Source organism: Eleutherodactylus coqui, chromosome 13 (assembly GCF_035609145.1).
Source record: "Eleutherodactylus coqui strain aEleCoq1 chromosome 13, aEleCoq1.hap1, whole genome shotgun sequence".
Classification (NCBI taxonomy): domain Eukaryota; kingdom Metazoa; phylum Chordata; class Amphibia; order Anura; family Eleutherodactylidae; genus Eleutherodactylus; species Eleutherodactylus coqui.
Window position 1 is genome coordinate 44,674,606 of NC_089849.1, and position 24,332 is coordinate 44,698,937.

Sequence of the window (24,332 nt, forward strand, 5' to 3'; positions counted from 1 at the left end):
AAGCCGCTGCGAGAGCCGTCCGGCCGCTACTTTTTCTGCTCTCCCCATGGAAAACACATGAACTGAACATGAACACTTTGCTGGACTGAATGTTGCTACGTTTGAAGGAGCTGGGAGAAATGGCCGGTGACTAAACAAGTGATTGCCGACGGCTACTGAAGACGTACAGGCGGCTTTAATCTCTGCAAAAGGACATTTGGTGCATTAAAGTCATCAAAAAGAAAAAAAATGAGAAAAATTAAATGCAAATGTCAAGTCTGATAACAGTGGTAAAATCTGACCCGGAGCATGTGGTGGTGGTGGTGGGGGCAGCGGGAACGACTGTAGTGAGGACCCCATAGGACCTACTAGAACAGACGCTGGTTGTATACCTCCAATATCATCTGGAAGAAGGAAGAAAGAATATACAGCAAGCCATGGACAGAACGGAGAGGAACATAATCATCATCTTAACCGGAGATTCAAAAAAAAGGGATATTCTTGGCATTTACTATTGATGACCATTATTTACGGTAGGTTATTAACCCTTTCGAATCCACTGTCTGACGTCTAAAGATATTATGATTTAAGGCTGTACAGCTCCGATGTTGGAACACGTCCGTCAGGGTTCTCTTACTGTATATTGCCAACCTCTCTGCTATCAGAGACTATCCAATGTGTCACCTCATGCAGTACTGGCTTTAACCAGCATACAGCGCTGTTGTATAACAGCAGAAAAAGAGTAAGTCTCCTAGGAAAACCAGAATACAAATTGGATTGGAAAGCGTTAATAGTTGATTTGGGATCCCTGCTGATCTGCAGATCCTCTGGTCTGTTATGAGTGTAGCAGATCTCACCCCCATTGGGGGTGAAGCCGTCCATTAGACTTCTGACTGACCACCAATACGGGCGTCCAGCTCAGCTGCACTGAGAGCAGGGTGGTGGATCAGCTGATTGACGGGGATCTTGAATGGCGGACCACTGCTGATCAACTATTAACGAGCTGTCCTGACAGATCATTAATACTAAATGCCCAGAATACCCCTTTGATTTATCACAAGTGAATTTGGATTGGACCAAGAAGCGTGTGATACAGGAGTCCCTATACAATAGCATTACCTAGAAGACTCAGGCTCCTGCGAGGAGGTGGGGGTGGAGTGGGGGGGTGCGTGGAGCATGAACCTCGATGTGATATGTCCACGTCCACGAGAGATACCGTTTCACCTGTCACAAAAGGAAGACTTATTAGACAACCTAGTGGGGACATCACTGTGAGGGCAAGAATCAAGTCTCTTCAACCACTTACCAGTAAAGAGAGGACTGAAGGAGACCGGAGAGAAGGCACTTTGAGTTCTAGTCAAACGGGGCTTCCTGTGGAAGAAGCACATCGATTAGTGTGATTACAGGGACAGGATGCAGATATTACGACCATTATATATCTTACACACCAATACATTTTATCAGGATGCCCGTTTACCAGCGTGTAAGTTATAGTTCTACAGCGATCTAGACATATTAAAGTAGCGCGTTTATGGCTTATAATCAAAACGGTAGATCAATCAATAGTAGATTGACGAGTGTCTGTCACCTAGGGATGCTACTGAGCAGAGGTTCTCAGGGCTGGTGTGCTTATGTGCCGAGCTGATTTCTGCAGGAAGGATATAGCTCCATTCCAACTGCAGTGGCCAGGTTTGATATTACAGGCATTGAAATGAATTGAAACTCTGACTGCAATACCAAGTCTGGCCACTGCAGTGAGAGCAGAGCTGTCTGCTTCCTGAAAAATCAGCAAGGTGCATGAGTGCACCCGCCAGGTGAACAGCTGATTGGAGGGGGTCATAGGCAGCAAACCATCACTGATAGGCCATCCACCAACCACTGGACAACCTCCCTAAAAGGAACATAAGGAGAAAAAGAAGTTCCAGGGACTTGCAACCATAGAGGTTTACTGCATTCACAGTGCAGTAAAAATGACATGTTGACTATGTCCATGAGCTCACGGTGATAAACGGTGTCAACTTTGTTACATTTTATTGTACTTCATTTAAAAGTTAATTCTTTTTAAATGTCTTTCATCCCCATAACGTTACTTTCCTGTTGATCGGGTAGGTTTTATGCAGGGCAAGCGATAGTCTGATTTCGTACTCACAGGAGACAGGGTGAACTCAGTAGATGGACATGGTCTCCCTTCAGCCTGTTACTATGTAGGGTGCCCAGAAAATGCATCTCTGCCATTCTCTTACGGAGTTCACCATGTGGAATACATACTGCAATATTTTAATGGTACGGACTTTTACAGATGCGATGAAGCCAACTGCGTTTGTAATTTATATGAAAAACGGAAAAAGGAAGGTTTTCCAAATGTTTAATATTTTGTATGTTCTTGAATGAAAAAAAAAATTTTAATTCTACATTTTAGTCTCTCTAATGATTGAACTTACAAACACTTGATTACTTCTACAACCCCAATTCTAAAAAAGTTGTGATGCTGTGTAAGATGTAAATAAATGTACAGAAAAAGAAAAATGCAATAATGTGGAAATGTCCTCTAACCATATTTGATTCACAATAGAACACAGAACACGTGAGGAGGGGAAAGGGAGAGGTTTCTGCATCTCATTTAACTAAAAAAAATTAATTCATTTAGAAATTGGGGAGATGAATGTTGCCCCATTCTTGCCTGATGTAGGCTTCTAGCGGCTCAGCAGTCCCGGGTCGGCTTTGCCGGATTTTTCGTTTCATAATGCGCCAAATGTTTTCTACAGGTGAGGGTCCGGACTGCCGGTGGCCGGTTTAGCACCCGGACTCTTCTTCTGTGAAGCCATGCCGCTGTGATGGATGCAGTATGCGGTTTGGCATTGTCTTGCTGCAGTATACAAGGCCTTCCTTGTCAGAGCCGTTGTCTGGATGGAGCATGTGTTGTTCTACAACCTCTATATACGGCTCAGCACTGATAGCGCCCTTCTAGATGTGTAAGCTGCCCATGCCATAGGCACTAATGTAACCCCATACCATCAGAGCTGCCGGCCTATGAACTGTGTGCTGGTAACAAGCTGATGGTCCCTCTCCTCTTCAGTCCGCAGGACACGGCAGCCGTGGCTTCCAAAAAGAATTTCACATTCTGATTCCTCTGACCACAGAACAGTTTTTCATTTTGCCTCGGTCCATTTTAAATGAGTTTTGGCCCAGAGAAGACGCCAGCGGTTCTGGATTGTGTTGATATATGTATGGCTGCTTCTTTGCATAATACAGCTTTAAAAGTTGCATTTCTGGAGGCATTCCTGAGCCCATGAAACAATATATTCTCATACATTACAGACTTATGCCCATTTTTAATGCAGTGACGCCTGAGGGCACATAGATCTCAAGCATCCGATACTGACCGCCTGCCCTGTCCATTGTGTGACTGCCCCCCTCCAGATGCTCGGAATCTTTTGATATTCTGTACTGTAAATGCTGTAATATATTCAAAGTCTTCACGGTTTTTCGTTGAGGAACATCTTTCTGAATTTGTTCCACAATTCCTAGATGCAGTTTTTCACAGATCGGTGATCCTCTGACCATCTTTACTTCTGAGAGACTCTGCCTCTCTAACATGCTCTTCTGTTTTTCATTAGTCCCGTTTACTTTCCCAGCCTTTTGTTACCTCTGTCCTAACTTTTTTTGAGTTGTGTTGCTGCCATCAATTTCTAAATGAGTTAGTTTTTTTTCTCTTTAATGAAATGCAAAAATGTCTCACTTCCACATGTTGTTATATGTGCTACTGTGAATAAAATATTGTTTTATGGCAAGGCAGACGCAGGGGGTGTTTTAACAGAGTTTAAGAGTGGGCCTCCTCCAATTAGTAAGCCCCTTAGACACCACAGCCACGATTAGAGCTAGTACGGTCACACCCATGGGGCGACTGCCCACTGTTGAAAACAGTGAACACCTACAGGGTAAGGAGTGGGCTCAGCTTCAGAGCCCGCCCCATACAACTCCAACAACCACAGGATGTATATATAGATATGCAGGTTCTGAAGACGTTAACACACATCTTTTATCCTGTAGTTAGGGGATGTATAAAGGGCGATGGTCCAACCATCGGGTCATAAACGGGCACCCTGTGTCCACCCAGATGAATTGCACTAGTTGGTTGAGCTGTCACTCCATTCATTACAATGCCAATGTGGGAGAAAGCAGATTACAGGTACTTAGCAATCTCCAGCAGTCCCACTGAAATGAACGAAGTGCAGAAATGCTCAACTTATTTAGGTATGTACAGGACTCCTGCTCTTGCGATCTGTATGAGTCCCAACGAATGGACCTCCCCTGATTCTCTAGACCTTTATGCATCCGAAGAACCACTGACAAGGAATGATGACAGTCAAAAGGGATACAGAGCTTGGGCAAGTGCCTCCGCACCTTCATTACAGTGCTTAGTGGGGGTCTCAGAACCCGGACTCCCAATGATCAAAACTATGATATGTCAAAAGTGTCTTACAAGTGCAATTACTCTTTAAATTTGGCACGACCCCGTTTCTTTTTCATTTGCATCATTTTTAATACAATCACCACCAATTACCTTCATCACTACCTGCCTACAGAAACGAACGAGCTCACTTACAGCCCGTGACTAGAACAAAGGTGTGACATAAGCAAATCAAAGATTTATAATGGCCACTGAAAATCAACGTTATTGCCAAAAATATAAGACCATCGGGTTAGGAAGTAGAACAAAAATGTCTTCATCTACAGCAGGGCTTGTAGGACTGTAGCGCTGTACATAGTCACGGTCGCTTATTTAAAAGTACCGAGTGACCCAAAATGTTGCTGACAACTACCAGCTAGTTGTCACAGCACGATAGCAACAAGAGACAGGATGTAATATACCGCGTGGCCACAGGACCCAAGACTCGGCTGCTGCAACGCACATAACTAGCAACCACATAACCAGAACACCATGTGGCTAAAGTGACATTTAGCTTGGGGCGGATGGCCACAATCACCCCACCCAGTGTGAAATTACTTCTCAACCACCTCTGTGTCATAGACCCAAAGAAAATCCAGAAAGCCTGCAGAGCGATGTGATGCCACCTCCACTGTGTGCAGACAGAGGATCCGAAGGAGGGCCTGGCACCCTCTCACAAATCATGCAAGAAAATACAGAGTTCCCATGGCAAAGAAACTCAAAAATATCAAATGCATAAGCAGTCATAACACGGCCCCCACATACTGCAAGCGAAGCCCCAGGATCAAAACGCACCGCGTCTACATATATACAGGTCTACCTGCTCAGAAGACCGCCGGTCACAACGTCATACAAGTCAGCAATTCATCATTCCTTTTATTCTTGCAGAAGACAGTTAAAAATTATATATATCACTCTGCTCCCTCAAGATCAAAGACCCAACATATATATGCTATCCTACCAAAAGCAATTGGACTCCTGAGCAAGAACCAGAAGTAGTTTTTATTTACATGTGTTAATACGTGGTGGGGCCCCTTTGGTCTTAATGACATCAGATACTCTCCGTGGCATACTTTCTACCAACTGATACACTTCACCTGGGATTTCCCTCAATTCATCCCGCAAATGTCTGGCAAGTTCTCTCAAAGAGAATTGACACTGACAGGATACTCCCCGACTTGATATTCCCATTTGTGCCAAAGTAGGGTTTGGGGAGAAGGGGGTGGGATAGGACTGTGCGGCCAGTCCCATCATGGAATATCCATATCCTCGAACCAACATAACACCATTGGATTTGTGACAAGGCGCGTTGATTGGTGCAAGTCCTGCTGACCATTCCCAAACTATTGCCCCGTTGGCAACATATTATTGTCTAGAGAGTCCAGATGCACCTCCCTGTTCATGGTTCTTGTCACTATAACAAACAAAAAAAAAAAAAAACCCTAGACCATGTACAACATCCCCAGAACATGATAGGGCAGAAGGCATTCTCCAGGCTCCTCCATCTGATTTGAAGATGGAGAAGTGCGATTTGTCACAACAAAGAACATTCTTGCTCAACGGTCCAATGGCTGCGCTACTTACACCACTGTAAGCGGGCCGATACATATTCTATAAGAACTCGCTAGACATTTGCAGGATGAATGGAAAGAAATACCAGCTGAAGTCTATCAGATGTTAGTGGAAAGTATGCCACGGAGAGTATTCAATGTCATTCGGGCCAAAGGAGCCCCACTAAGTATTACCATATGGAAATAAATACTACTCTTGATTCTCACTCATACTTTACGATTGCCTTTAGTAGGTTAGTGTACATAGATACACTTTTTACATATCGCTTGAGACATTGGATGTTGCTGTTTTTAGAAGGAAGCAAAGGGCCGAAAAATAATAATCAAACAAATAGTGAAGAGTGTCTGAGGGGAAACTGATCAAATTTGACAAGGACACAAAGCTAGGAGGGATCGCTAAGAGAAGAGAGGATTCAAAAAGATCTGGAAAAGCTTGCACAGTGGGCGGCGACTAACAGAATGGTATTTAACAAGGAGAAATGCAAAGTCCTACATCTGGGCAAGAAAAAAAATAAAACAAAGGAATTGAGCTAAGCAGCAGCACATGTCAAAAAGACTTGGGTATACTAATAGATCATAGACTGAACATGAGTCAACAATGTGATGCAGCAGCCAAAAAGGCAAACAATTCTGAGATGTATTAAGGCTGGCTGGTCACGGGCATTGCGATATACTGCAGCGGGAGCCACTGTGGGGTAACACTAATGTCACCGTGATGAACCTATCATTATGATAGGTTCATCGCAGAAAATTGTGGCATGCCGCAATTTTTATATGTGAGCAGGCTGCACTTTCAATAGTTATCCTATGGAAAGCGTTCCATTGCGTTACCCGCGGACGGATTATCGCCACAGGTAACGCAAGGAAATATCGCCCGTGGACAGGAGGCCTAAGAGAAGCATAGAGTATAGATCACGTGAGGTAATTATCCTCCTCTACTCTTCCTTAGTCAGACCTCATCTGGAATACTGTGTCCTGTTCTGGGCACCCCACTTTATAAAAGACATAGACAAACTGGAGCAAGTTCAGAGAAGAGTTACCAAGATGGTGACGGTCTGCAAAACATGTGCTATGAGGAACGGTTAAAGGATCTGGGAATGTTTAGCTTGCCAAAAAAAATAAGATGGTTGAGAGGAGACTTAAAGGGGTTTTGTCATTCCAAAAAAAAAAAAAAATCCTATACTTGCCCATTCCTCTCCAGGCAGTCTACTTACCACATCTCCTCCTCCCCGACGTTCTCCTGGCTCCTGCAGTCCCCAGGGTCACGCCACCTCAAACCGGCCAGATCCTCCTTTTCCTCTTATATAGTGTCCATTCGCGGCTTTCTCCTTCCTGCAGATCAGTGTACCCGGTCACTAGTGAAGTAGCGTTCACTGCCTAGCAGGGAATGCCAAATCCTCAGCAGACTGCTTTAGCGCGCAGGCACTGGGTCTCGCCACTAGTGTTCAGGCTGCCGAGGATTCGGCATTCCCCGATAGGCAGTGAATGCTACGTCACTAGTGACTGGGTACACCGACCTGCAGGCAGGAGAATGCTGTGAATGTAAGCTACATCACAGAAAATAGAAGACCCGTCCGGCTGGAGGAGACATGCTGTGGGGGACTGGAGGAGCCAGGAGAAGGTCGGGGAGGAGAAGATGCGATAGGAATAGGGGCCGAGGGGAGTAGAGAATTTTTTTCTAACAACAGAACCCCTTTAGTAGCGGTCTACAAATATCTGAAGGGCTGTCACAGTGCAGAGGGATCAGCCCTATTCTCATCTGCACAAGGAAAGGCTAGAAGCAATGGGATGAAACTGAAAGGGAGGAGACACAGATTAGATATTAGAAAAAACCTTCTGACAGTGAGGGTGATCAAAGAGTGGAACAGGTTACCACGGGAGGTGGTGAGTTCTCCTTCAATGGAAGTGTTCAAACAAAGGCTGGACAAATATCTGTCTGGGATGATGTAGTGATCCTGCACTGAGCAGGGGGTTGGACCCGATGACCCTGGAGGTCCCTTCCAACTCTACTCTTCCACGAGATGTCCAGAGCACCCCCATGACCACCAAAGTGCAGGATGGGCCAATAAAATGGCAGGACTATGCCCAACACATGATTAGCTGCATTGATAATATGCAGACTGACATCAGTAGGGTCATTTTTATTACTACCTCTTGTTATCAGTGAAAACAGATCAATGCATTAGGCAGGGAGGGCACCGCACTAATGCATAAAGCCAGAGAATCCATTTGCCAGGATGAGTTCATTAGTGGCCGCAGGGATCAGGTTCTGTCCAGCCGTGATGTGAAGAGCGATAAAGCTCTTCTAAATGTTGAATGGCTAAAGGAGATGTCTGAGTGTGATAGAAATGTAATGGATCCAAATCTGTTAAACAGAAGCAGCGCTCCTTACCTGCCGGCTCCCGTGGATTCAGCGCTGCGGCCCCACAGTCCTTATTCTGTAATGTTACTCCCTGACCGCTGCAGCCAATCAGAAGCCACAGTGGTCCGGTGCCACTTGTCTAGCAGCAGGGCTCCCAACATATGATCAGTGATGCCAGAACACGTGACCGCCGTGGCCTCATTGACTGCAGCAGTCACGCGGTGGCCGTTCCCAAACACACACCAAGGGGACTGTAGCGCTAAATCGCCGGGGAAGTATGGCTGCTTTTAGAGTTTTAAACAAATTTGGATCCATTTTAACAAGATCACATCCCACAGAGCGGTCCTGTGACCCCCTCAACGCTACAAGCGCTGCCAATTCTGACCGCGGCATTTAAATGCCCAGATCGATGTTCGGGGTTCCCGCACTGCCGCCCGTAATGAGATCACAAGGAGCCGTGAAAGGTGCCATGGCAGCAGGGGGCATCTGATCACGACATAGTATTACATCATACTGCAGCAGCGATCAAACCATCGCAAGTTCTTACACTGTATACGGACAAGAGAAGGAAGAGGTTAAAAAAAGTTTAAGAAAAAAAAAAAAAAGTTATAACCACACACACCGCCATAATAAAAAAACTAAAAAAAACATACTTCGTATTGCTGTGTGCATAAAAGAGTGATCAGTCCAAGTAACCCCCGCTGAACGTGATCAGGTAAAAAAAAAAAAAAAGGGCCACAATTGCGCTTTTAGGTCCCCCGCCTCGAAGCAAAAATGTAATAAAAAGCGATCAAAAAGTCATATGTATTCCAAAATGCTACCAATAGACGCTACAGGACGAGCGAGGCCTGCACACTGCGCCCACGCAGAAGTAACAAAGGAGTTAGGCCGCCTGCAGATGAGTGGCGAGGATTCTCGCCGCGGGACCCGACCCCAGCGCCTGCAGGGAGGAGCGCATACTTACCCACGCCCGGCGGCCCCTTCATGTGCCGGCTGCCGGCGCATGCGCAGACCGGAGCCGGCGGCCGGGTGAGTGACGTTTCTGTGCGAGGCTCTGCGAGCCCCGCACAGAAATAGGACATGCCGCGGTTTGTTTGCCGCGCGAGATTTCACGCGTCCGTCTGCATAGGAGTGCGTATTGTAATGCACTCCTATGCAGGCTTTCAGTGGCGGAAATCCCGCCCGTGTGCAGGCGGCCTTAGGGATGTCAGAAAATAAAAGCAGAACTTTTTACGTTTATTTCCCGGCGGCCATTTGTAGATTATCTTCTGGAAAAAAAAAACTAGAAGCAGAACGGCAAAAATCTATAGAAATCGGGTATCGCAGCCATCGTACCGACCCAGAAGATAGAGCCATGTCATCTTGGCTGCGGTGTGTGCGCCGTAGAGCCATGTCATCTTGGCTGCAGTGTGTGCGCCGTAGAGCCATGTCATCTTGGCTGCAGTGTGTGCGCCGTAGTAACAAGACTCCTCCAAAGACGGCGCAATGTCATTTTTTTTTAACCATTTTTCTCCACTGAAGTTTTTCAGAACATTAAATAGTATCGCTGAAAAATACAAGTCGTCCCGCGAAAAACAACGAGCCCTCGTACAGCGGCGGCGATGGGTAAAGTAAGAAAAAAAAATCATAAGTGTGGGGGGGGGGGGGGAGAGGGGGGCGGAGGGACCCATCCTTAGGGAGTTCAAGTGTACTAACCCCCCCCCCAACAACTTCTGACCCTAACCCAAAAAATAGTATCAGAAGAAAACTGCCCATAAGCATTCGCCGCTGGTGCGGGGGTTGGGGGTCTGACACCGCAGTCACTCCTAACATCACATAGCATGCAAGGCCGAAGACAGACAACCATCCATCCGGTTCGGCCCGTTACCCCCCAATGTGGATCCAACATGACAGCCAACTCCCGCCCAGATGGGTAGTGTGTACCTGTGATCAGTGGTGGTCCCAGCAGCCAGACCCCACAGGCTCCACGACAAGTTATTTTCATGCAACAACCCCTTTTGTTTACATATGTGCACCATGTGACCGCTGCAGCCAATCACAGGCCTCGGCAGCAGCGCGCAGTACTACGGCGGTCACCTGCTACCTGCACATAAACAAAGACCAGAAGAAGGCGTATTAAGACCCCCGGGGGCGCGCTCACACCTGGCGGATCGGGGGCAGGTCTCATCCTCTTATAGTGGAATTCAAACTGCAGGGATACAATCTGCTCACCGAACTCCGCAGCAAACCCGCGCCGTGTGAACGCGCCGCGGAACGTCTTACCACTTCTCGCTTACGCCATTTCTCCTGTAAAGTCGGCGTCTACAACATAACTGAAGGAGCCGCACAACGGAAAGCAACCCTCCAGCTGCAGAACGCACTCCTGTCCCGAGGGCGGCGGCAGGACACGGACGGCACTCCTACTTCTCCACCGATGCGCCACTTTCTGTCCCGTTTTCTACCAGCCAAGATGGCAGCGGACATTTCCCAACTAGACTACGTTTGGCGAGCTCCGGTCACGTGAGCAGTGCCGGCCAATAACAGAGCGGCTCCAGTGCGTCGGAAGTCCAGGGCCGGGCGCACACTGGCGTATTTTGGCTCCGCGTCTATGACACATACGTGCGCCCCAGCCTGACCGCGGGTCTCCTGACCCGAACGCCAAGAACCATAGGAACGTACAGCGATTGGCGTTCAAGTCAGGAGACCCCCACACACTCAGGCCGGGGCGCACAAGACCCCCCCACACACTCAGGCCGGGGCGCACAAGACCCCCCCACACACTCAGGCCGGGGCGCACGTCCAAATGTACGCAGCCAGTGGTCATGCTCAAGATACTTTGGTACGAGTCACATCGCTCAGAAGACGGACGCCGCGTCTGCGCTCTGTACGATCAGTGGGACTCGCACAAGAATAGGGCATGCTGGGATTCATCCATCTCGCCACAAGAGATAAGTCGCCATGTAAACAGACATCCCCACTAGCGGGCGCCATTTATATACATGGTATGCACGGACATCGGCCGCGTAAATACGGCGTAAGACGGGGATGGCCTTCATGGAAACAAGGGACATAGGAGAAGCCGAGGCGCCGGAGATGTTCTGCCTCCACCCTCGGGCCAGGAGGTTGAGCGGACCCCACAGAACGGCATGGGATGTTTTCCCCCACAACCCCCGGGTCTCCCGCTGCCCCCCACAAAGTCCCAGGTCTCCCACAGCCCGGATGACCCGCCGCCCCCACAGCCTCTCACCTGCCCAGCTCCAGCTCCTTGTCCCGGCACATGTCGGTCAGGCTGCCCCCGGAGCCCCCCAGCTCCCCGGCTCCTCTCCTGTCGGCCGCCCCCGCGGCGCAGCTCTTGGTGCGGAAGATCCTGGAGAGCCGGATCCGCAGGGAGCCCTTCCTGCCCGCCGCGCTCCTCCGCGCCGCCGCCTCCCCGTCCTCCTCCTCCTCCAGCCGGCGGGCCTCGGGCGCCTCCAGCACCAGCAGCGCGTCGCTGGTCTCCTCGCACGGACAGCCGGCGGCGCCCCGCAGCCCCAGCGCCCCCAGCTGCAGCTCCAGACCCTCCCCGGCCTGCGCGGCTTTGCGGTGACGGTTGCACAGCTCGACCGGCTGCGGCGCCCCCTCTGCGGGCAGCGCTTCTCCTCCAGCGCCCGGCTCCGGCGAGGCCTCCGCGTCGTCCTCCGCCTCTTCCCCCCGTAGCATATTCCGGAACACCATGAGCCGGGGTCGGGCTGCCTCCTCCCCGGCCTCCGCTCCGCAGCCCAGCAGCCGGCTCAGCACCCGGTAGGACGCGGCCTCCTCCTCTGCCGCTGCGCCTCGCATGTCCCCGGTGGCTCCGCAGGCCCCGGCACGAGCCTCGGCCTCTCCCAGCTCCGCTGCCCGAGCTCCGACAGCTCCCTCATCGGAGCCCTCCTCCCCCCGTATCCGATACAGGACGACGTCACTTCCGGTTGACTGAATGACAGCTGCGGGACTTGTCTCCATGCAGGGGAAGGACGCTCCGCCCACACATCTGTCAAATGCGCCGAGGCTCGGAGAAGCGTCGCACGCGACGGGCGCCGCCATCTTCTTGGTGGGAAAGCCTGGAGCCGCTATTGTTTTGTTTATCAGTGTGTTCTGGTAAACACGTCGGGGGAGGAGCCTGGCACAAGGTGCAGAGGAGCTGGCCGGCCTAGCAACCAATCAGATTGTAGCTTCTATTTTCTAAATTTCCCTGAAGAAATTAAAACCTGGGATTTCATTGGTTGCTGCAGGCAGTGCTGGAGTTGGGATTTGCATCCCAGATAGACCTTCTTTTTAGTTTCAGTAAGGCAAAAAGCAGGTTTGTTCCTTGTGTGGTGAGAAGCAATGCAGTTTATACAATAAACCGTGTATAGCAATGTCACCATTTTTAAAAACCTCAGCTTGCAGTAAGTGAATAGGAAACTTTGGTGTTTATGTCTCACTGACATATTTTGTCTGGGTCAGGTGATGGCCGCAGGTTACATGGCACCCTGTGCATACCCCCCCCCCCCCCCCCCCCCATGTCATAAGAAGAAAACTATACAGCATTGATAGACAGTCTGCCTGTATTCTGCTTGCGCAGAAAGCTGCAAGATAGCATTATAATCACAGCAGTGAATAAATACAGTACCAGAGCCTAGCTCATAACATAAATAAAGCACCTGAACCAAGGTTATAACATAAATACAGCAGCAGAACAAATCTCAGTATTGGAATACAGCCCCAAAACAAAGTGCAGTGAATCAGTACCGTACTAGAACCAAGCTTATAACATAAATACAGCACCAGAACCAAGCTTATAACATATCCACAGCACAAGAACCAAGCTCAGTACACAAATACAGTCCCCAAACCAAATTTGTAACATAAATACAGTACCAGAACCAAGGTCCTAACAAATATAGTACCAGATCCAAGCTCATAACATGCATAGAGCAGCAGAACCAATCTCATAACACATATAGTACAAGAACCAAGCTCATAACATAAATACAGCATCAGAAACAACCTCAGTACATGAATACAGCACCAGAACAAAGCTCAGTGAATCAATACTGTACTAGAACGAAGCTCATAACATAAATACAGCCCCAGAACCAAGCATAGTACATAAATACAGCACCTGAACCAAGCTCATAACATATATACAGCACTAGAATCAACCTCAGTATATAAATACAATACCAGAACCAAGCATAGTACATCAATACAGCACCTGAACCAAGCTCATAACATATATACAGCACTAGAATCAACCTCAGTATATAAATACAGTACCAGAACCAAGCATAGTACATAAATATAGCATGTGAACCAAGCTCATAACATATACACAGCACTAGAATCAACCTCAGTACATAAATACAGTACCAGAACCAAACTCAGTACATACATATGACAAAACAGAACCAAGCTCAAAATATAAATACAGCACCAGAAACAAACACAATACATAAATACATCACCAGAACCTAGCTCACTACATTTATACAGCACCAGAAACAAGGTCATAATGTTAATACAGAACCAAGCTTGGTAAATAAATGCAGCCCCAGAATCAAATTTCTTACCTAAATACAGTAGCGGAACTAAGTGATTGTGTTGTAGGGGCACCACTTAGACCCCTATGGATGGCAGAACCGGGATCTGAGAAGTTCGGGATAGGCGAAGATGGAACCACCATCGAAGCAGCTTGATGGAAGCCGTCCGGATCCGCGGGAGACCTAAAATCAGAATATACTCACCTGCTCCGGATCTTCCCTTCTTCGCGGCTTGATCTTCTCTCCGTCGCGGCCGTATCATTTTTCTTCAGGCCGGCGCATGCGTGCGGCACACAACCGACGTGCCATGCACATTCGCCGGGCCGAAGAAAGAAGATCCGGCCACGACGGAGAGAAGATGAAGCCGCGAAGAAGGGAAGATCCGGAGCGTGCGAGAGGTGAGTAATTGTTATTTTCAGCGATCATGTCCGCGGGGCAGGAGGGACCTGATACGAGAATCCGTAGCGGGCCTGATTTTCCCCGTGGACATGAGGCCTAAGGGGTTCTCCAGAACTTTACTATTGATGACCTATCAAGCTCCGAGTGATCAGCTGTCAGTTGGGATGGAGTTGGAAGCTGACAGCAGCCTGGATTGGTTATTGCCATCACATCAGCCTCCTGCTCACTGATAGCTGGCTCAATATCAGCTGATCGCCGGAGATCCCAAGTGGCGGACCCCTGCCAATCAACTTTTGATAACATATCTTGAGGATAGGTCATCAGTAGTATAGCTATAAATTTCATGTATGTGAAGTCCGTGCTTTCCAATGGGTTCTTTCACATTAGCGATGTTATGTAGCCTGCTACATTGCGAGAAATAAAAATCGTGGATTGCTAAATATTGCCGCGATTTGCGAGGTTTTGTTGCCCATGTTTCCCTATGGAGCCTTCCTTTCTGTTGCATCGCATTGCATGACAATGCGTTTTTCATGCGGTGCGATGCAACTTTTACAGTGGGTAGAACTACTGTAAAAGCCCTAAAATAAGACCTAGCTGCATAAAAAATAATACATCACCTAACAGCCGCTGTCCAGTCCGCCACAGCTCTCCTCATAGGTGTCCGCACTTGTTTGAAGTCTTCTGTCAGCGCTTCCTGGATTGGAGGTTCAAAATCTCCACCTCCAGGAAGCGCTGGCTGTGATTGGTTCTCAAGCATTGTGAGAATGGTTGTGATTGGTCTATCAAGCGCTGGCTCTGATTGGCTGAGCAGCGGCGCTCGAGAAGCAATCACAGCCAGTGCTTCTTGGAGGCGGGGATTTTGAACCTCCAGTCAAGGAAGCGCTGACAGAAGACTTCAAGCAAGTGCCGGGGATTTGCACGGAGAAGTGCGGTGGAGCGGAGAGCGGCTCTTAGGTGATGTATTGTGTTTGGTTCTTTTTAATGCACATAGGGCTTAAATTCAGGTTTGGGATTATATTTTATGCCCACCCACCAAAAATCACGGCCAAAGAGTACCACAAAGTTCTGCCACATGCAACTTTGTTGCAACACAAAATCGCAATATTGCTGCGAAAAAACACAGCAAAATCGCACAGTTCACGGAAGCGATATGGCTACAATTTTCTCACAGCAATATCACTGTCGCCCATGTGAAAGAAGCTTTGCTCTGAATTTCACGTAACCTCTTGCGTATTGTGTGTTTATTTGCGCACCCCTACAGACTTCTACGGGGTCCTTTGGTGCGCACAAAGTAGAGCATGATCTGGTTGTTTTTTTGTGTTTTTTTGCACAAATGAGAAATTCCCACGCAAAAAAAAGAAAATTCTCAGCGTACCGTGTGAGCAAAATTTGTGCAGGAGCCCTGATACTCAGACAGCACACAGCTTGAACACACGACCGCGTGAATGGACCCTCAGGTGGACGCACTTTTTACTGCGATTACTGCTGCGTTTCGAATGCTGCTGTAAACGCGGTATAACGTCCTTGCTGATTTCAATGGGGTCTTGCAGACCTGCGCTCAAATGCATCCCACGTTTAGCCCACTTCATCATCCATCACAATGTCCGAAAAGAAAATCATAGTAAAACGGCGCAATAGAAACCTCAGCATTTTGCCTAGCGCCTGCGGCAGAGCGGCCTTAGGGTAAGGCTATACAAAATGTCAAATCTGCAGCAGCAAAAACTTGAAATCTTGAAAATTCCTCCACATTGCTTGTACTATACAATGCTGCACGTCTTCCACACATAATTCTGCTGTGTAAAATCCGCATGCTGCATATTGACAGCAAATTTCACAAACCCGCATTTGAAGGGATGAAATTTGTGGTGAAGATCGGAAACCCAAGTTTACATGCTACTGTTGTAGTAATCACTTTACTTAGCTGATACTCTAGGGGTAGTGGAGCCTTATCATTTATTAAGTACTGTAGTAGTGCAGTACGCAGAAGGGCCTGTAGAGGGCTGCAGACAGGACTTTTGGTGCTAGGGTTAACACCAAGGGTTGGAGCAGGAACTAGATAAAGGCCAGTTCCTGCCAAAAACAAGGGGAAAGTTACAGCTCAGGTGAGCTGGAAGAGCTGAAAGCCTAAGGTCCAGTGTGGACCAGTGGAAGAGGTGGAGATGCCGCATCAGGAACTGGGAGCCTGATCCGTGTGGACCAGTTTTGGGTCAATCACACGTCTGATGGAGGAAGACGCCCTCTAGACACCCTGGGCGGGGTAGTGACGGTGACCCAGTGGGTGGTGAACCCAGGATTACACATGGACTGTGTTTGTATGCTGTTTTGCTGTGAAATAAACGCTGGCAGGAGCCAGAACTAAAGCGAATCGACGTCTCTGGAGCATTTCTACACGTGTGGTGTGCCATTTTCATGTAGAAGAGGTCAGCGATCCGCAGGCGAGTGACCCCAACTCGCCACAGTACATAAAGGCAAAGGAGAGCAAAAAAATAATTTTTTTTTGCAAAAAACAGAGCTCACCTCTCCTGCAAGCCTCAATGTTCTGGTTGGAGATGTAATGGGAGCTGAATCCTCATAGAGCTGTAGGCAAGCAGCTAAAGCCCAATAAAAAGTAAAGAAAAAAGTGGAGGATAGCTGCAACCATAAAACTTCTCCTTTATTAGCAAAAGAGCATTGCACACATGGATGTGAAATATTGAGAAAGATCTGACGGTGGATACATGTTCAGCATCCTCACATTTCACATCCATGTGTGCAATGCTCTTTTGCTAATAAAGGAGAAGTTTTATGGCTGCAGCTATCCTCCACTTTTTTCTTCACCATTCATTAAGTACATCTTATATAGTAAACTTAGCACTGACATAAGCTGATCACGAGCTCCATCAGCATCCAATTAAAATATAATAAGCATTTCTCAGGGAATCATAGTAATGTTGTGGCGTGTGCACATTAATTAGCATTTCTTTTCAGTGATGTAACATAAAATAATTAAAATGAGAAGATGAAGCCTTGTGAGGGAACACCTAGTACATCAACTAGGAATAGTGCCAGTACAGTGGGAGCACAGGACTACAGCTGTCTAGTTCAAAAGAACAGTTCATTAGAAGGTGTTTATTAGAACTGTGATGAAGTAATGATGTAATACAATATGATTCCCACGTTACTTTCACACTGTGGATTTAAGATCCACGCCGAAGGCCAATTTACGCTTAAATTTTTAATACAGCGTGTCAATGAGATTTGGCTAAGTGTCATCCACTTTACTGGGCGTATTTCTCGCATACAAATCCACAGATTATATGCTACATGTGAGCGCCCCCTAAAGAAGCGTTATTTTTATATTTAGGCATTATTTGGCAGTATTATGTTGGCACTACATTATGTGTAAATGTAATATGTGTTTGACCTTAGCCTTAGGCTAGTTTCACACAAGCGAGCAGGATATCCGAATGTGAAACCCAACCGATATCACGCTTTCCAGTGTGCTTTTTACACGGGGGGGATGAAAGGAGTTTTCCTGTCAAAAACGTCTCCCATGTCTACAGTAAAGTTACGATCCTCTAGATCGGCAAGTGTTTTCTGGTCCCATTAAAAACAATAGGCGAGGCGTTTCGAGAGAACACCCAAAGATAGGACATGTGCAGTGTACGAGGAGACAGTGGGGTAGAAAAAGGCCTTGTCACAGGGCTCTACCATCTCCTTCCCTGGAGGTAGCTCGAGACCCGACCACGTTACTGCTTGGGAAGATCACAGGGATAGTAACTGGAGGTTACCTGTAGTCCAATTGTCACTCGTGACGCCACTGTTCCGTCCTCTACAGCGGATCTCTCAGATGTAATAAAGTAGTCCACACACAGGGTATTTTCTGAACGAGAACCGGGAACGGTCGATTCTGTTTACTTAAACATTTGAAAGTATATTCACAAAAAACAGTCTTTGTACAGAAGCAAATTGTAGTGGTGCATCAAGGAGGATTCCTGGGCATTTGTATAATTCACAGTCTAAGTTATCTGTGAGATTTCTCTCCCAGCAAACTCTCTCTCTCTCTCCTGTCATACACTCACGTTCCTCTCGCTTAGCAGCGGTTTTGTATTCTTCCGAATGCATGCGGTACCGGTGCTGCACCCAGTTTCCATCATGTCCGGGCTTTCACTCTCTCTACACATGTAGAACATAGGTAGTCACTTTGAAGGGCCAGTCTCTGGCGGAAACAGCAGACCACCTCTCTGACTCTTCCATGTCTCTTGCACTCTTTTTTACTGACTCTCTTGCATTCAGAAAACACATATATCCAACAACGTCACATGACACATACAAAACAATACATTTTCCAGACAGGACAGAACATACCAGACATTAACCCTTTCAGTCCTGCAACTACTGAATACACATAAATCAAATGCACTCCACAAACAAGACAATGACATGAGACAGACATAGAATATTCTGGAGGGGACCCCAATAACTCTGGGCCACTACACATGTCGCAATTTTTTCCCGCGCTGCGGGATTGTTTGAATTTGAACGGTAATTGTTTAGAGTAAAGATGGCCAACGATGAACAATAATTTGTTTAGCGTTCATTTCATGAAAGCATGAAAGTCATCGCTGGCTCGTTCGCTGTTTAGTTTAAAAAACGATCGTTCAGTCATTCTCATTCACTTATACAGTGAATGTGAATGACTTGTTTGCAAACTATTTATTTGCATGGGCGAACTCTGATATCATTGGCTCATGCGAACAATAAATCCCTCCGCCTGAAAGCCCTCTTAGAACATCCGATGGACCCTCCACCTGCATCGTACTAATTCTACAGGTAGTAGAATACCCGCAGCAGTTCAGCTGATAATGACTGGCCCTTCTGGTTCTCCGGGGACTCGGCTTGATAATGATGCTTCAGTGCAGTTGGCGATGAGTATTACAGGAAGACTTCTCATGTTCTGCGCTCCAGACGTTGGCTCATTCTTGCATCATGTGTTTTCCATGTGTCGCTGGGTTTGTTGCTCCTCTGTGCTGTACACACATTCTCCACCAATGTGCACACTAATAACACCGCATACATCATGCCATCTCATGTAATATCTGTCATTAAAAAGACATTCAAATAATAAGTTCACTAAAAATGGACTATGTTCCGTAATAAATGATTCACCCTCCCCGGTGGGCCGCCGTAGCACCCCGGTATTGATTGCCCATTAACCTGAATGGTTGGCTTGTAATATAATACCACTGCAGCCTCAACTTTCCCTTAGCAATTCCAGTTTATCATCGGGGATTTTAGCAGCCGTCTTTCACAGACGAGGAGAAGAGGTTTAGTTGGGGTCGTTCCAATTTTGAATTATGTCAAGGCACACTATAAAAGGTACTGCCAAAATATGACGTACGCTGTGTTCACACCAACTATAGGGCTGCCTACAGTGCAGATGCCCGGGAAATTTCTCATCATAATCACGGCCCGATCTCACCCTCGCCACCCATGTGAAAACCCGTGTATGCAAGGCGTGTTCATGTGAAAGAAGCCTCGCATCACTTTGGGGATGCCGGGAATCCCCGCCGCAGCTCTGAGGATCGCAGTGTTCTACCATTGCTTTCAATGGGGCTGCGATGCAAGGTCACGCAGCTAGATAGAACATACTGTTATTTGTTTCTTGTTCATATAGCATCGCATCGCAGGGCCATGCAGAAAAAAATAAAAAATCACTCATGTGTATGACCCCATTCAAAAGAATGGGGTTCATATTTGTGCGTCTCGCAACGCATAAATCTTGTGTGATTTTGTCGGCCGTGTGAAGGCAGCCTCAGGAGTAGTTTCTCCCGCCAATGCAAAAGAGTTGGAGCAGTAGTGGTAGTCAGAGTCAGGCTGCCTGCACATGGGTGGATTCTTGCTGCAGAATTCGCGGCTGGTGTCTGCCACTGGGTTCCGCTGCAAATACCGTTCGTAGCATGCTATGGAAAAACGCTTTTTCTTGCACCCTTGCGGAAACTAATTGTGGAGGAAAAACCACAGCATGCTCCATTTTTGCGTGGGCTCTGCACAGATGGCTAGCATTAAAGTCAATGGGAGCCTTCCGGACTTTCGGCCCATCTGCAATTATGATTGCGGACAGGTCAGAAATTCCGCCTCAACGGTGTGGGAAAAGTAAAAATCTGTACTGCACATGTCTGACGGCGAGCTATGCGGACCATCCACAGTACAAATGAAGAGGACGGATGACAAGTACGCGTGGACGCCACTGCTGCCAGAGCTGGGTTCGCTGCGGGCTCCACATGCGAAATCTGACTCTGCCATGTGCAGGAGGCCTCAGAAAGTTAGAATCGGAGTTTCCGATAAATGTGCAGCACAGCGACCTGGGAGAGATACGGTGCTTTTAGATGGAACGATTATTGTTCAAAAAGCTGTTCAAACAAGCAAAAGTGAGTGATAATTGTTCGGTCTAAGAGCGAGCCAACGACTTAACGACAAACGATAATCATTCACTTTTCACTCGCTGTTCATTGTATGCAGGCATAAAAACCATTGTTGGCTCGCTCACTTACCATTCGGTTAAACAGCGCTTGTTCAGTGTTTCACCCACTAATACAGCAAATATGACAGACTGAATGATACTAAATGATTCTCGTTTGAACGAGCCAACGATGGATCTGCCTGTCTAAACAGGCTGAACAAGAGCCAACGAGCTAGCGATGACGTCACTCGCTCGTTCAAAAAAGAATCGTCTAAAAGGACCCTTTGCCGTTGCCGGAGCCATCGTCAGGCATACACGAACGTTCCCCTATAGGAGAGGTGCAGCAGAGTGGGTCAGGTACAAAACTGTGATCAAGAGTAAGTTTGCAACAATTAAGGAGCCCAACTTTGTGGGTAAAAGTACAAAAGGAGGGAAACACTGAACAAAAATAGTCTTTGCTGTCATCTATAGACCTGCTACCATCACCGGGAGGATAAAAGGTCAGCTATATAAACACATGAGTATGATATAGTGGAAATTGTGGCAAACTTTAACTAGCAAGATGGCATGGTTCTGCTTCAACTACATGGGGGCAAAAATTATTCAGCTTGCTGCGGGATCTTTTTTATGGGCCAGTTTGTGGATCTGGTAATTTCTAACAATACAGAGCTTGTTGGAAATGTTGTCGTTTCGTGAAAACCCTAACACTGACTAAAACATTTGTCTAAAGTGTAAAAAACTAACAGAGCCTGTGAGTGCAAAAAAGGCCAATTTTCACAGATGGAAGGCTGTGCAGCAACCGAGAGCCAAGCCCACAGCCGGGGAGATAGTGGGGTACAAGATGGCGGTGGTTCACAGTGGCACTACCGTCTCCTCTCCTGAAAGCCAAAGTACAGCCCAGCTTAGCCGCTGCAGGGGAATAAGATTTAACAGTCCTTACTACCGAGGAATAGTTCTAGATTGTCTTCGTGACGCCAGTGCCCCTAGATTAGTGACAAGTCTCTCGCAGTAAATAAATAAGCCTACAAACACAATGTTTTTGAAAACCGGAGGCACACGGTTTGCTTTTACTCACGTTTTCAACTCTGGATTTTCCAATACAAAATAGGTGCTTTTTAGAGATGAGCGAATATACAGGTTTCGAGTAATTACTCGATTGAGCACCGCGATTTTCGAGTACTTCCGTACTCGGATGAAAAGATTCGGGGGGCGCCGGGGGGCGGGGGAGGCGTGGCGGAGCGGGGGGTAGCAGCGGGGAACAGGGGGGAGCTCTCCCCCTCTCCCCCACACTCCCTGCTGCAACCCCCCACTCACCCACGGCGCCCCCGAATCTTTTCACCCGAGTACGGAAGTACTCGAAAATTGCGGCGCTCGGGCGAAAAAGGGGCATGTCTGAGTAGGTTCGCTCATCTCTAGTGCTTTTGCTTTTCAATGAGAAACAAGTGCTCTAACAAATTAAGTACCACGTTTCTTGACACGTTTTCTTCCCTTGCACACCTTTCCAACACACGTGAAAACAGAGGGTCCTTTTTCCCCCCCAAGGCACACACATCCTCAGTCGTAGTTATCTGATGGACACTCTCTTAGGGCAGTCACTCCTGTCTTAGAAAGAATTCTCAAACGCTCTTTCTCCTCACCTCCTACTTCCCAGCAACCTGTGCTAGCTGTAGTGGATTTTGTTCTTCCCTTGGTGATGCAGTTCAGCGGGGGAGTGTGCGACACCCATACTCCAATTTCTTCCCGAGGTTGCATCCCCTGAGTTCCAGTCTCCGGAGAGAAGCATCATCGCCGCTGACCTCAGCACACCCCACCTCCTCCACCAACTACCATCCTACGTTCTCTCTCTTCTGTCTTTTAACTCCTCCGTAACCCCTCAAAAACCAATCACATCAACTACAGCAGATTAGGAGGACAAACAAACAGACTTCATCAAGGTTGAGGACACTAACACATACACCAAACACAGACTAAGGCCTCCTCCACGATTTTATCGCGTTGCGACAATGCTGCAAATCGCATGTATATGAACCCCATGTTTTCCTATGGGTTACTTCATACATGCAATGTTTTCTAGCATGCAACAACACGACACAAAAGCCTTGCGGGTCCGGTGATATGCTCGCGACTCGTGAGGTTTTGTAGCCCTTGTTTCCCTAGGGAGCCTTCCTCTGTTGTATCGCATCGCACAAAAACCCCTAATCTAAGCCCAAACTGCAGGAAAAATATTTTTAAAAACTCATACATCACCTTGGAAGCTCTCTCCAACGCTGCAGCATCTTCTCCCCAGGTCCCGACACTGTTTTTCTTCATCTCTTCATCTGGGGATTGAAATATCCAAGCCTCCTGGAAGCGCTGACTGTGATTGGTTAATCACAGCCAGCACTCGATGAACCAATCACAGGCATGGCACCAAGCATCAGCCAATCACAGCTACCGCGTCCAGGAGGCAGGGATTTTTCAATCCCCGGCCAGAAGAGATGAAGAAGAAGACTGCCGGGGACAGAGAAGAGGCTGCGGCGGAACCCAGGACAGCACTTCTAGGTGATGCATATTTTTTTTTTCCTGCACCTATGGCATATTTTCGGAGTAGGGCTTATATTTCAAGGCCCCCCCCCCAAATCTTCGCATGTGGTGCTACAAAGTTTGTAGCACCACATGCGACTTTGTAGCTCTACAAAATCACGGTGCAATATCGCTGCAATGCTGTGTCACCAGTGCGAAGGAGGCCTTGCTCTCACATAAAGACGAACAGACCACAAGCGCTGGAGGAACCCTAACTCTGGGTCACTACAAGTACACCTCGGGACATGGACTGGAAGCAAATAATCATGCAAGTGCTAAATGGTAGAGCTTTATATCTACTTTGCATAATTACTCTGCAACATGTATCCCTATAGGTAACAAGTATAAAGTAAGCCTCACAGGACTTAGGGTGTCTGACGCAGTTCATATCCCACCACAACTGCAGGCGGATCTCCGCTGATTGGTGGGCACCTTCTAGACTGGTCATTGTTTCATCCAGCTGGTACCCGGTAATCAGCCGAGAGCTACCTGTTTTTATGGGGGAGCTCTGCCCCGTGTACAGCCACCCATACAACTACTCTTAGAGAGGTAATAAAGAGCCTATGAAAAAATATGTAAATTTAGGGGGTCTATGAAAACAGTCAACGTATGTGCTGGGAGTATCTAAATAAATCACATTGCGATATCGCAGTTACGTGAAATCACATGACTACAAGTGACCCCAGAGACGTAAATTATTCTTGATGTTGCACTGTGGTCTAACACTTTCATTTGTGTGATAATTGGCTGTAATTTATTGCTGTGAAGCCCTGGCCTGTATTCAAACTGATTATTACTTCATTCAATCTCTGCTGTTAAAGTAATTATTAGCACTCGCCGGACCCCTACGGCTGCGTTCACACGTGCCATTTGTTTTGTTTCCTTAATTTTCTTTTTTGTGCAGTGATAAGAAAATGTAAAAAAATGTGTTGAAAAACCACAAAAATAGCACATATGTGAAAACAGTCTAAAAACTTTATAGTACACGAGGGGCCACAGAAAAGTAGCCTGCACCACTGAATCCACCGGGAAAAATCCCACTGGGCCG

The 24,332-nt window shown here is 47.4% G+C and overlaps 1 protein-coding gene across 3 annotated transcripts in view; it reads right to left on the reverse strand.

Annotated features, from left to right (window-relative positions):
• The window catches only part of SOCS7 (suppressor of cytokine signaling 7), a 31,084-nt gene extending 18,818 nt beyond the window's left edge, over window positions 1–12,266 (reverse strand). For 2 of the 3 annotated variants that reach the window (XM_066587857.1, XM_066587856.1), the window contains exons 1-4: window positions 11,589–12,266; window positions 1,286–1,350; window positions 1,099–1,203; window positions 282–383 (exon numbers count right to left, since the gene is read on the reverse strand). In XM_066587857.1, the coding sequence (XP_066443954.1) occupies window positions 282–383; window positions 1,099–1,203; window positions 1,286–1,350; window positions 11,589–12,160 (844 nt within the window). In that variant the 5' untranslated portion in view covers window positions 12,161–12,266. The remainder of the gene's footprint in view (window positions 1–281; window positions 384–1,098; window positions 1,204–1,285; window positions 1,351–11,588) is intronic. The other variant, XM_066587858.1, reaches the window with a different exon arrangement.
• Window positions 12,267–24,332: the final 12,066 nt, after the last annotated feature.